Below are 13,330 nucleotides of genomic sequence, written 5' to 3'. Positions count from 1 at the left end.
TGGGAATGGAATCCCGGACACCAACTTGATTGACGCTTCAGGAGAGCCAATTGGAGACGGGGTTCGACACTCGTGACCAATAGTAAATATCCAGTACTCTGTGCTCCAACTTTTTATTGAAGCAAGACCCCTCGAGTCAGCGAGGCATGCACCTTACTTTTTCCTCGCCGAGCTCCTGGAAATCATGCTCGCAAAGTGCGAAAACATCGGGGATGCTGTGAAGTCTTTCATTGGCGGTTTGTGGATCGCTTTAAGCGTCTGTTCGGTGTGTGTTCGCGGCCAGGAGGGTAAGAAAACGCCTGTTATGTTGACGCTTTTGATAAGATAAGGATTGTGACGTGGGAGACGGATTTTCGCACATTTCGTTAGCTGCAACTAGAGCTGATAAGTAACTCGCTTGGTTTGAAGAGTTTCCCCCGTTTTCTTTAAATTAATCGCACGATTATTAATAATCAAGACTGATGACGTAGGATGAGCACCCAGTCGGCAGCCTCCTTTAAAACACATTTCTGCCGTGTTTAAGATAGTTGTTGTCATATAACCCCGCTAACTATTGCTGTTTAATGCATTTTCATCAGAAACTGTTGTTGGAAAGACCACCATACCTTGTCCTGTATTCTGCACTGTACACATCCACACTTATTTTGCTGTTCCGATCATCTTTATGGCTCTAAGCCAGAATTAAAGTGCATTAATGTGTCTGTATTTAGGTGCAAAGGTCGCCGATTGGAAGTCATGTTAACAGTTTTTACAAACTCTTTCCTTGCCCGTGTGTACCTAGTGATCCCAGCAATCCTTTCCCAGAGTCTTTTTCTTTCTTTCAACACATCAGTCAGGCCTGTTATGAATCACAGTGACCATATATAAACATAGACAAACAAGCTATTGCCCTGCAGACTATGACTCCACCAGTCAGCCATACCACAAATCTTCAGTGTTGTTTTTGTCTGTCTCTGGGGCTTTGATTTCCGCACATCGGAAGATGATTAAGCCCTGGATACATCATTATTTAACTTAGCAAATATGCTATGCCCCAGCTTTGGTGGGGCCTAGGTTTGGGGGAAACATTTCTACCTCCGGGATTGAATAAGGGGATGTAGTGACAGGTAGCATAGGTGAACATCCTGTCTGCTAGTGTGGACCTGTAAGGACCTGCCAACAAAGCATGAAGTGGAAAACTATATTGCTGGCGTGTTTCTGATGGACTGTCTGCTATCCTAACACCCAAGCTTTATGTGGTTTAGCTCCTGAGATTTCTAAACAGGTCAGAACAGCCTGAACACGAACCCAACAGACTGTGGGTGAAACAGCCCAGTGATCAGGGGGGCAATTACTGGTCACCCAGACATTTCCCAACATTACGCCCTCTTTAAAGCTGGGAAAAGTCCCCCGTGGCCGGCCTCCGGAAGGTGACAGATCCATGCTCTGCTGCCCAGAGTTACAGTATGTGGCTGCGGTATTTCCAGGGAATCCTTTGGGGAATTGAGGGGGGACAATAACAGTTGAAGGCTTATGATATGAGGAACTGAAGTGCTGTTGGGAAGGAGGTGACCAGCTCGGCTGATGCAGGAGGAGACACAGGGCGAATGGAAGGCTACCCTGTAACTTCCAGTCAACAAATATTCAGGAGCCTTTTAAGGGAAGCAAGGACAGCGCTGGTGTTTAGGCTCAGACTGACCCTGGTGCCTTCCTCAGGTTTTGACCATTCTTGGAGCACATTACTTGGGGGAGTGAAAAGTGAGGGCAGGGAGTGTTAGTGTCTGAGCTTGTCACCCCCGCAACACCAATCTCTGTGTGACTCCTGTAGGAAAAATTTTTTGTGACCAACAGGAATCTTAAACCATCTGAATGTTTGTGTTTTCTGTTCCTCTTCAAGTGTTAGTCATAGCAAGATGTAGTATATCAGCACTATGCTTTTTTTTTTCCTTCCTTGCTTTTGCCTGGGGAAAAGCACCTCTTGGTACTTAATCTTAAACAATTATGTTTTGCTCTGTATCCAACGTGCTGGTCACAGGTGTTACAGTTGAGCTCTTCCCTTGTTGGTATTTCAAAAAGTCGTGATGACAGAAGGATAAGCATGCCCTGAGCTGCCGTACATGCTCAGATTAGACTCGTTGCTCATCTGTCTTGAAATGGTGTATTAACAAAGCCTTTAATATTTGTATTTAATTAAGAGAGCCAGTTACGTAGCCGTCTCAGGTTATGTCATTTTGGCTTTCCTTAAGGTCTATAATTCCACTCTGCTCACTGCCGTCAGCAGCTGAACAGTTGAAAATATTAATCAACTAGATGCTGACTCAGTTTGTAAAGATTTGTGACCAAAAGGCAAAAGATGCTGAGATGAGTGCCGGGAAAAAATGTTAGTAATGGAGAAGTTTAAGCAGTTAAACATGATAACTCAAGAAGGAAGTCACCAAGGATTTTAAAATTGATATCAGTGGTCAACTTTTCGAAAAAATCACTCAGGATTTTCACAAGTGCATCTGTTCGGAGGCTGAGAGGTAGCAGTGGTAGCACCAGTATTTTTTATGTTTGAATGATTCATAGGTCAGCGTTAAGTGGCCTGACAAACAAATAAAAGGAAAACATTCCTCTGGTCTGGATGGAGCGTCGGTGAAGAGACAGCCACTGTCGCTCAAGAAACCTTTAACAACATTACAAGAAAATCTGGCTCCTTGGAAGGAAAATTTAAATAAATGAGGCATGGGTTAAGACCTCTGTATCGGTTTTAGAAGTGAGTGATTAGGAAACATGAAACTGAAAGAAAAGGAAATCAGAAGTTGTTAGAAGTTAATCTTAATTTTTACCGTGTGAACTGTGCCCTTTTTTTCTTGTTGTAGCTTTCTTATAGTGCTTGTTTTGTGTCAGGTAATGGCTGTGGACATACGCTGCTGGCACCAGAGACGGGCACCGTAGCCTCCCAGAACTATCCGGGTACCTACCCCAGTAACGCCTGGTGTAAGTGGAGGCTTCGTGTACCACAGGGGCGCACGCTGCGACTGCTCTTTGGAGATTTTGACGTTGAGAGCAGTCCAGGCTGCAGCAATGGCTCTGTGATGATCACAGACAAAAACGGAGAGCACAGCCTGGGTGAGCACACCTCTTGATTGTTTTATTTATTTATTAATAAATAATAAAGTTAACATTTTTGGTGGGAGAATAAATGAATTTACTATATTGTAGAGAGTTTGGGGGTCTCTGACATATCAGTCAACAAATTTACTTAAATATTTCTTTTTTATTTTAATAAACATCAAGTTCATTTTCAAGCTCTCTCCACATCACATAGGTATGGTTGAACTGACCCTTCAGACCTGATTCTAGGGTCTCCTTTCACTCCCTGTCACTCTCATCACATTTGCTGACCCCACTGTGGGAATGACCCTCGCTGTCCAATCGTAGTTTTTCCTCATAAAATCACTTTGTGTCCATTTCTTGTAAGTTGTTAAAAGTCCATCTTAGTGTATTGTTTGCCAGCTCACATAAGCGACAGGTCAGTGCTGTCAAAACATTACCCCGCAGGTTCTCCCTGTGACCCCCACTCACACAAACTTTGCAGCTGGGAATGAAAAGCTTGCAGCTGCCTGATAACCAGATAATCAAGTGTTGTGGAGCGAGGAAGGAAGGATCAGAGTTTAGAAGCACTGCTTTAGCATCATTGCCCTAAGAAAAGTGGTCTAGCTGCATAATGTTACCCTGAGGCAATGAACCAAACAAATCCTGTTTTTAGTAAGTAAATGAAATCAAAGTCTGTCTTTTAAACAACCTCATGTACTTCTTTAGATTCTTTCTTTCAGGCACATGCACATTAGTTTTAGCAGCAGCAGGTATTGTCTCATGGTTCCTGCCCCAAGTCAAAGGTCAAACTGTTCTCATCCTTATTTTACTGAACAGCAACATGTCTTGTGTCATTAATTTAAAATATATAAATACACATTTTAAGGGAGAGGGGAATACAAAAATGTGGTCACACACCAGATGTCTGATGAGAACTTTCCCGTGTCCTCATCAAATCTTAATTGACATACTTACTGACAGAGACTTTGTTCCCGCTCATTACTGATGATCTTCCAGTCTGGATTGTATAACTCACTCAGGACATGCCATTGTGTTGATGCACTGACAGAAAAGGCAAACCATATTTCACAGGAGACGTGTAGGTTTTGCAACCAGCTGCATCGTATCCTGAGGGCATAAAAGTTGCTCCAAATTAAGGGTTGAGAGATTCAAGAGATATTCCACTAGGCTGACTATTGTATACATCATCAGATTTCACAGCGCCTCACTTTCTTACAGAAACTTCTTTTTGTTTTGTTTTAGTGTTTTTCTGTCTAACAGACTGTCAAATCTTCATTATTAAGGACTGGAAATGGATGTTTATAGTGCACCGGCGTGTGTGCTGACAGACGTATTTATGTTCTTGTGCTTTATAAACGTAGTTTGTGGGAATGTGTGTTCACAGGTCCTCTGTGCGGGAAGCTTGATGCAGCCGGGAAGACTGTGACATTTAATAGCAATGAAGTAACAATAATGTTCAAGTCGGGCCCACATCGCTCTGGACGAGGGTTTCTGCTCTCTTATGCCACAGATCAGCAGCCAGGTACTCTATAATTTATGCCTTCTGACTGATGTCGTGCTGGGTAACTTTTGATGGAAGCTTCTTTGTTATTCCGATTGCATTGGTTTATTTTTTTCACTGTTTATTTATAGCAGAGTAAATTTGACGCAGAAGGAAATAAAACCACAGAACACCAGAGCATTTCTGGCCTTGGGTAATCTGCAGGGCCAGGGATGAGCCTGTGACAGATTTTAAAATCAACTGTGCACCATATATAATAAATGCACACACTAAAGCACAGAAGCTAAAGGGGAAACAAGGCTGTTACATTATGTTACGTTATGGTTATTTGCCTGATTTATATGTTATATAGGTGCGAGTGGGGTTGTGAGAGAGATCTTTTTTAAGTTTACACTGATACAATCATAACACTAGCTGTTCTGTGACTATTTATCCTTCAGTATAACACATTTGCCCGTGTGTTGACGTGCGCGTGAGTGTATGAGTCATTGCTTATTGGCATTCACCCTCCATCGCCTCCATGTTGGCTCCGGCGTGTTTGCTCAGAGAGCAGGAGTTCTTCTCCTTCTCTCGGGCTGAATGGAATGAGGCCTCAAGCTTCAGTCTGTCACTTGGACCGTCTCGAGCTCTCCTCCCCTCCTCTTCTTCAGCCTGTTAACCACTCCAAGCCCACTGCCGTCCTGTATTCGTCGCTATAAGGCTTCTGAACCCAGCGGCTACTTGTTTCTTGTTTTCAGGGGTTTTTTAAATTTGTTTTTCTTTGTACCCCGGCCAGTTGTGACATGCGTACACCCGGTATGTTTATTCATGGATTAAACCACAAATCTCACTAAATGATACACAATATCAGATTCTCCTTGGGTATTTTTTAAAATAACCATGTAGCCTTACTTACTTAGTCTAAATATAGGCTATTCAGACTAAGTCTTAATTTTCCCGGCTGTGGCCTTGTGTACTGTGCACTATGTATCATAGTTTCCTGTTTTTGCTCAGTTGTTTATGAAATCCAGCAGTGTCTGGAGCTAAGTCTGTACTCAGACATACAAACCACTGTCTGTTGGCTGTGATCACACATGGACCTTTCGCTTTCCTCACAGTAACAAAGGCGTTAGTCACATCAACAGTGATGACCACTCATGCCTGACTATAGCACAGTTGTAGCATCCCAGACCGTCTCACACAGTCTGTTGTCTGTTTGTGTGGTTGAGCGAATGCCGAGGTGGTGTTATGTAAGCCCGAGACACATGGTCCACCCGTACATGCTGTCAAAATGTTAAAAAAAGATTCATTTTGAGGAGCGCCGTTTGAAGTTTTCTGTTTTTGTTTTCAGATCTCATTTCATGTTTACAACGGGGATCTCATTTTAGCTCGCAGCATTTAAGGTAAGCCGTGGACCTCTGCGTCTTCATCTCCGATTCAGTAGAGCTGCAAGTATTTCTCACATGTTGTTCTGCTCCTTCTCAGCGTGTATTGCCCTGCAGGATGCAAGAAGGTCACAGGGGACGTGTGGGGGAACTCTGAGCATGGTTACAGAGATGTAAGCGCAGCAGATTTCATTAGGAAAAGCTGTATTGTACTGTGCTTCTTATCAAATACATGTCTGAAAAGGCTCCATCTCTCTCTTCTGCCACAGACTTCGGTGCTGTGCAAGTCTGCAGTCCATGCAGGAGCTACATCTGACAGTCTGGGAGGCCATATCACTGTGAATCGTGGGAGAAGCCTTACACTGTATGAATCCACCTTTGCCAATGGAGTCCTTTCAAAAATGTATGTGTTTGTTTTCCACATTTTAAATGAGATCTTGTGGAAATGTGTAGCTGCTAGTTTAGTGTAACTGATTTGCATTGATTATCAATATTTCTTTTTCACTTCTTTTGACAGGGGATCACTTTCTGAAAAGAAGCTGCTTTTCATCCAAGGTATGAGCCTGACTTTACATTCACAACCCCAAATAAAAACAGAATCTAGTGATTTGCTGATCTCGTAAAGCCATATTTTATTCTGGATCTGCTTCTTTTAACTCAAAATGTTTTAACTTGGTGAAAGGTACGGGATGCAGACAGGCCATTTCAGTAGCTAGACTTTTCTACCCTGAAGCCTTTCTGTTCTCACAGGTGGTTTAGCATTGTCTTGCTGAGATTATTAAGGCCCTCCCTGAAGTAGAGGTCATCTGGATGGGAGTGCATGTTGCTCTAAAACCTCTATATACATTTCAGCACTGGTGGGGCCTTTATAGATGTGGAGACCTCGATTTAATATGCACTGACACCCCCGTACCATCGACCGTTGTCCACATATGGTTTCTTCTTTGCGCGATAGAGGTTTAACCTGTTGCTAATTAACCTAATTAGTTGCATAAATTCCACCAACTGTTTCTTTTTTAGAGCCACTTACTTTTCCAGCCTTTTGTACCAACGTGTTTTTATTATTATTTTTTAATAGACGTCTTGCTGCCATCAAATTTAAATTGTGCTCATATTTTTAATATAATAGTAAAATGTCTCAGTTTAAACATTTTCCAAGTTGTATTGTGAATGAATTTATGAGATTTGCAAATCACTGCATTCTGTTTTTGTTTTGTTTATTAAAAATGTTTACATATTTTTTTACATGTTACACGGTGTCCCAACTTTATTTTATTTTAAATTGGGGTTGTATAACTTCAGATGATGACGTTTAATGTTCACGATGTTTGAGGAAAGTGTTTAGACGACCTTCGGCATGGCTGAGCGGTGTTCCAACAAAGGTAGGAAATAGGATGGACCCCTGAAGTGTAAACACAGGTGGTGGAGCAGATGGCAAACAAAGACCTTGGATGAAACTCTGAACATCCAGGATGTTATGGAGACTGGGGGGACATGGGTTACATGAAAGGCAGAGTGACAGAATTGCAGTGAGTTTTAAAGAACAGGAAGCCGACACCTATTCACCCAGAGGTGGTGGGCAGGAATCCGAGTGGATCGGAGTGATGACGATAGAATAGTGGGCGAGAAGACTTGGACAGCGTGGGAAAGAGGAAGTAAAGAAAAGATGAGAACAGCAGGAGTAGCGCAAACACAGCTCTTCCTCGCTGAAGCTAAAGGCTTCATTACTATCTGAAACAACCGGTTTGCTGTTTAGCTTCTTTAAATAAAGCGATTTTCATTTCTGCACATTTTGTTTAGGGTTTTTTTTTTCTTCTTCTCACTTTTAAGGCAAAACAGTGTCCATTACTTTCTTGATTTCATGCAGTTCATCACAGGGAACATGAATCTGTGTGGTTTATAATGAAAATGTGTAGGCGAGTGTTACTATGAAGCTCAAATTATAATTCATCAGTTTGTTTGTTTTCCTTTGATCCGTGAACAGAGTGTAACAACAACTTGGCTGTTTCTGCTTTAAACGCCTCATCTTTTGCTGATAAAAACAGTCAAGAGCAGACAAAGTCAAGGAACGCCAGAAATAATGATTTCAGCCATAACTTCCTGCTCTGGACAGCAGACAGTAGTGATCAGAGCCCGTGGGTGGAGATGGAGCTGAGCGATAGAAGCAACATCACAGGTAAAAATAACAATAAGTATGTGTACAAAATATGCTTGGTTTAAGCAATTTATTGTGATTTCATGAATCAGAGATGGACTATTTTTGTTGTTTAAAATCCATGAAGCCTTTTATTTCTTTTTGAATATTGATCTGAAACAAAATCAAACAAGCGTTGTTCTCTTTCTTCAGGAATAGTAACAGCGGGATCAGATGAGTACTACATGGAATCCTACATCCTTTCATTTAGTAAGGATAGAAAGAACTGGAAGCTTTACAAAGATGCTGCAAGCAAAGAAAGAAAGGTAGGTGTTCTGCTTAATGCTTTCACTGCCCCAACTTCCTGTGCTTTTTAAAGCAGTAGACATGCAGATGCTAACTCATTTTGGTCTTTGTGGCTCTTAGGTGTTTCCGGCCTACGCCGATGGACACCTCAGAGTGCTCAATAGCTTGTTTCCTCCTGTGGTGGCTCGATTTGTCCGCCTCCAGCCGCTGAGTTGGCACGGGAGGGCTTCAGCTCAGATTCAGGTCCTGGGCTGTCCTGTTAGTAAGGCCACACCGAGGTCTTCCCGTCCACCAGGCGGTGGTAGGCAGTAGCTCATAAGCTTCCAGATTATCCACAATAAAGTTTGGTTTGTTTGTTTTTAACATGGTTTGATTTGCAGCTGAGTTTCCTGATGTGAAGTTTTCCTGTCTCGATAATTCCCCAACAGACTCTCCGTCCATCAAAGTTAACTCGGGTCCACTGCTCCCAAGCCCCACTCCCACCACCACTGAGTGCACCGTGTTAGTTGAAACAAAACAGAGTATGTACTTGTGTCATCCACCAACTCACCTGTATGAAGTTTATACGAGTAGATTAGAGTCACACCAGTGCAAACAGGGCAATATAGCCATTAATCTGATCGGCAGCACTTTGTACTTTGTAATAACAGCATTCCTTCCTCACACGTGTTCAGTTGTTTACGCAGACTCTCTTGCACTCTTGCAGCCTCCAGTCAGCCAGTAATAGTAGCAGTGGGCGTGGCCCTCGGCCTGATGATATGTGGCAGTTGTGTTTTGGCTGGATTCTGGTTGAAGCGAAGGTACTGCACATGTACTAATTAACTTTCCTGTATGGACATACTGTCACTGATTTTTGATACATGGATTGCTGTCACGAAATATCAACGTTCATTATTTTATTTAACCTCTGAGTTTGTTTTTTGTTATTTGAAATTGTAGGAAAAAAGATTCACAAATGAAGTACTCCTACTCTGTCCCCACAAGTAAGTCTAGCACTTTTCAGATTATTTTTTTAACATACTTTTTAGTTATGAATCCTTTTTTAATGTTGCAATGATTTTTATGGTTGTGATTTTTGTGTAGGTTCTCAGAGTTTGAAGGAAAAGAGTTTTCCCGGCTCACAGTCGTACCCTCTGGTTCGAAACGTCCACGATGCACTACCAAACCCTCCTCTTAATGGTGAGAATTCACATTTTTATCAATTACAGGAAGTTGCTGGTGCTGCTTTGTTCTTCTGCAAGTGTCGTCAGCTGCTACCTTTGAAGTTTATTTGTCCTGTTAAGTGTTCGGCTCTCCATCTTTCCCGCTCTAATGGTCTCTAGCTTCAGTGGTCAGTTTGAGTAGCTCACGCCAAGCCTGACAGGCAAACAGTTCTCTCCACGGGCTGTCCATTCTTTCCTCTGGCTCAGCCCATCACCCGGTCACACCATAAACATTCCTTTCTTTGGTCCACAGAGGCTCACTGAAAGAGACCCTTTAATTGGAGCTCGATACAGGGCACTCAGCCTACTCCCCCCCCCCCCCCCCCCCCCCCCCCCCTCCTCCCAGCAGTCCCATCTCTGCCTCCCTTACCCCTTCCCTCAGTGAGGGGGCCCTTCTCTGAGAGGTCCAGTGATAAACAGGACAGACGGTCAATGCTAAGACAATCAAAGCCCTCAGTAAAGCCTGTCTAATTAAAATAGCTCTGGGTCTTAGACTCCCTGTGTGCTCTTGAAAGTCCAGGCCTCCCACACCACGGCGTCTTTTGCGAGGACAAAGAGTAGTCTGGATGGATCTAAGTGCTAGACCGTCAGCCCTCATCCTTGCGATTAGATGAGACGTTGTTGGTGGCCAGACTTCTCGTGCAGCGCTCTGCATTGTCCTAGAGACAGCTATTTGGTAGAAAAGAAGCAGAAGTTTCCCAGAAATTGATTTGCAAGATGTAAACAAGAAGTGGAGTTTTTCCCATTATCGAAAGTAGCCTGCTGCTACATGTTTTAGTATCTGTGTGTTTAAGTTTGTGTAAAAATGTCTTGATGCATGCTCAATCATCCCCGTCAGGAAATTACAAAAAGTTGATGTTGTTCATCTGGATGTCGCATTTCACTGAAAACGCTGCATCCAGATGAACAAAATCAACAATCAAACCATCAAATCATATAAAAATAGTGATCTGTGACCTACTGATCTGGCAAACCAAGAACTTTTAGGAGCTACGGTTCTGCTGGTCGGAAATGCCGACAAATCCCATGACTTTAAAAGCACCCAGACGGGAGTTGCGGTGCATATCTTCATTCTGTTAAATGTAGAGTCTGTTTGTGCACCAAGAAAGTCTTCAGAGGAAAACTACCTCACAGAATTCAGAGTGACTTTTAGGATAAGCCAGAGTCGTTCTGGATGCTGTGCAGAGATAAAACTGAACTTTTGTGGAGAGAAAAACTGAGCAGCTGCTGACAGAAAGAAGACCAGGCTGCTCTGTGGTTGGGTGGCACGAATAACGGGAAGAACAGATTTTATTAAAATTCAGGTTTTGTTGTTGTTGTGCAGGCACTTCAAGAAGCTGGCTTTTAAAGCAGACCTCAAATGTTATAGGATACAGCAGCTTCAGTATTTAGAACCTAAACATTATGTAAAAGTCTGCGTGTGTACGATGTAAGTAAATGTGCCCGGGCCCCTCAAACTAATCAACTGCCAAATCCAATTAATTACATAGTAATTAATTTTCATAAAAGGTCGATCTTTAAGACTGTCCTTAAAATTCTGCTGCTTTTGTTCTTATTGGCAACAATTAGGAGATGATATACCGGCATATGGAGATACTGAATGTCACGATACAGGATAGATCCAAATATCATGTCAGGTTTGACCTCTGATCTCACGAAGGTTTGCTGTATGTCAGGTGACCAGGAAAAAAAAATCTTGTATGACTTTTCTTACATAAATGAGCTTCCTCCGAAGGGTGGCTGGCCTCTCCCTTAGAGATAGGGTGAGAAGTTCGGCCATCCGGGAGGGCCTCAGAGTAGAGCAGCTGCTGCTCCACATCGAAAGGAGCCAGCTGAGGTGGTTCGGGCATCTGACAAGGATGCCCCCTGGGCGCCTCCTGGGTGAGGTGTTCCAGGCATGTCCCACCGGGAGGAGGCCCCGGGGCAGACCCAGGACACGCTGGAGAGATTATATCTCTCGGCTGGCCTGGGAACGCCTTGGTATTCCCCCGGATAAGCTGGAGGAGGTGGCTGGGGAGAGGGAGGTCTGGGCCTCTTTGCTTAGGCTGCTGCCCCCGCGACCCGGCCCCGGACAAAGCGGATGAAAATGGATGGATGGATGGATGGACTTTTCTTACATTTACATTTACATTTTCTCTTTTCTTCTCTAATCCTCCCAGACTATGCTGAGCCAGCTCTTACACCTATTGGACATAAAGTTGGCTCAACGTTTAAACCTTCCTCAGAAGAGTGTTATACTGCCCCCTTCACCTGCAGCCATTATGACACTCCTGGCTGCCTGCCCGAGTATGCAGAGCCACTTCCTCCAGAGCCTGAGTATGCCACTCCGTTCTCAGATCAGCCCTCTGACTCCAGCATCATTCCTGCACCGACATCCAGTCACAGTCAGTATGACTGCCCCTCACACAGGGTGCTCTTCAATGGCTACTGCACTCCCGCGCTACATGCCAATGGACCAAGACCAGTCAGTGCTGTCTATGCAGAACCCAAGTCTTGTGATTCTTTACAACAGAAACACACATACGAAGATCCTTTGTGAGCACAGCAAACTTAGACTCAGGAAAAGGCTCTTTGGAGTTGAAATGTGTGTTGGCACCAGAGCAACAATTGGAGTGGTCTGAAGTTGAACAGTGAGCTGGACAGTGCTGTTCAGAATGCACTAACTGGACCTCCCGTGAGTGATGTACCCAAGGAAGTCACTATGCATATGAGGGTATTCAGACTAAACACTGAGAGCCACATGGAGGCAGATATTTCCATCAAGGAAGTATGGGATAGGTTTTTGGTTTTTTTTTTTCTTCATATTGCACAAATAAATACAGGCTCAGTTTGTCTCAGAGATACTGTTTGATGAAATGTTTAATCACATAACTGCACTTTCCAAAAGCACATACAGAAATTTATGTGTAGTCTTCTCCACAAATTAAGGCAAAACAAAAAATGAATATGTTACAAAGCATTGTATTCACAATGTATCATTTCAAAAACATTTATGAAGCACTATAAATTGTAACCTGTAACAAAGAGTACTGTTATAATTACACATAACCACTAGGTGGCTGCCACGAGCTTCAGACGTTAAGCAACAATGGACTGTGTAATTATTTGTCTGCGCAGGTAATTATCACCCGGTAACATACCAACAGCTAAAAATAACTGCTTGGATTGTAGTACAACTGAGAGGCACGAAAGGCAGTAAGATGACATAATTAGGAAGGACTGTCCTTTGCTTGGATGAACAGCTGTGTTCAGCCACTTTTCCTGGAGAAAGAAATGCTCTGTCTAGTTAAACAAGTCTCCAGAGGAAGAGCACGTTCCTCTGCTGGAGGCCGAGTTATCGCAAAATGTTAACATTTAAAAAAAAACAAAAACCCACCTCTACTGGCCTTGTTTGTTAGGCCTTTGCTGCTGTATAGCACCTTTCTCAGAATTACAGAATTAAGTGAAAAATTATAATAGTTATATTTGTATACTTGTATTATTATTTTTTTTACTTTATATTATATCCCATGGAAAGTTGTTTTTTTGTATAGAAGACATGTGGTTTTATAAATGATTAAGTTACTAAATAACTTAATTAAACCTGTGACACTGATGTTTACTACAGATCCATGTTTAACATATAAAATTGTACTTGTTCCTATTTCATTCCTATTTCAAGGCATTTTGTATAAAAAGAGCCAGGTGGCAGTCCTCAATCCCATAATAAAATGCTACTAAAAGCCCATCAAATTACATTAATGTG

At 42.8% G+C, this 13,330-nt stretch overlaps 1 protein-coding gene across 1 annotated transcript; it reads left to right on the top strand.

The window, feature by feature from the left end:
- The first annotated feature begins 105 nt into the window (after positions 1–105).
- On the top strand, positions 106–12,424 carry LOC308405000 (discoidin, CUB and LCCL domain-containing protein 1). The gene is made up of 15 exons (XM_080895363.1): positions 106–287; positions 2,869–3,090; positions 4,463–4,600; positions 5,910–5,961; positions 6,044–6,116; positions 6,213–6,346; positions 6,461–6,498; positions 7,928–8,119; positions 8,291–8,403; positions 8,504–8,684; positions 8,812–8,904; positions 9,090–9,183; positions 9,323–9,366; positions 9,467–9,562; positions 11,745–12,424. The coding sequence occupies exons 1-15, from the start codon at positions 185–187 to the stop codon at positions 12,122–12,124; spliced, it is 1,953 nt and encodes a 650-aa protein (XP_080751489.1). The 5' UTR covers positions 106–184; the 3' UTR covers positions 12,125–12,424.
- The last annotated feature ends 906 nt before the right edge of the window (positions 12,425–13,330 follow it).

This window comes from Rhamphochromis sp. 'chilingali', assembly GCF_963969265.1.
Source record: "Rhamphochromis sp. 'chilingali' genome assembly, chromosome: 11".
Classification (NCBI taxonomy): Eukaryota; Metazoa; Chordata; class Actinopteri; order Cichliformes; family Cichlidae; genus Rhamphochromis; species Rhamphochromis sp. 'chilingali'.
This window is presented reverse-complemented; position numbering and strand designations above follow the sequence as displayed.

Coding starts and splice junctions, on each gene's coding strand:
- LOC308405000 (XM_080895363.1), top strand. CDS start 185: ATGCTCGCAAAGTGCGAAAACATCGGGGATGCTGTGAAGTCTTTCATT. Junction 3,091..4,462: donor AAACGGAGAGCACAGCCTGG/GTGAGCACACCT, acceptor GTGTGTTCACAG/GTCCTCTGTGCGGGAAGCTT. Junction 9,367..9,466: donor CTCCTACTCTGTCCCCACAA/GTAAGTCTAGCA, acceptor ATTTTTGTGTAG/GTTCTCAGAGTTTGAAGGAA.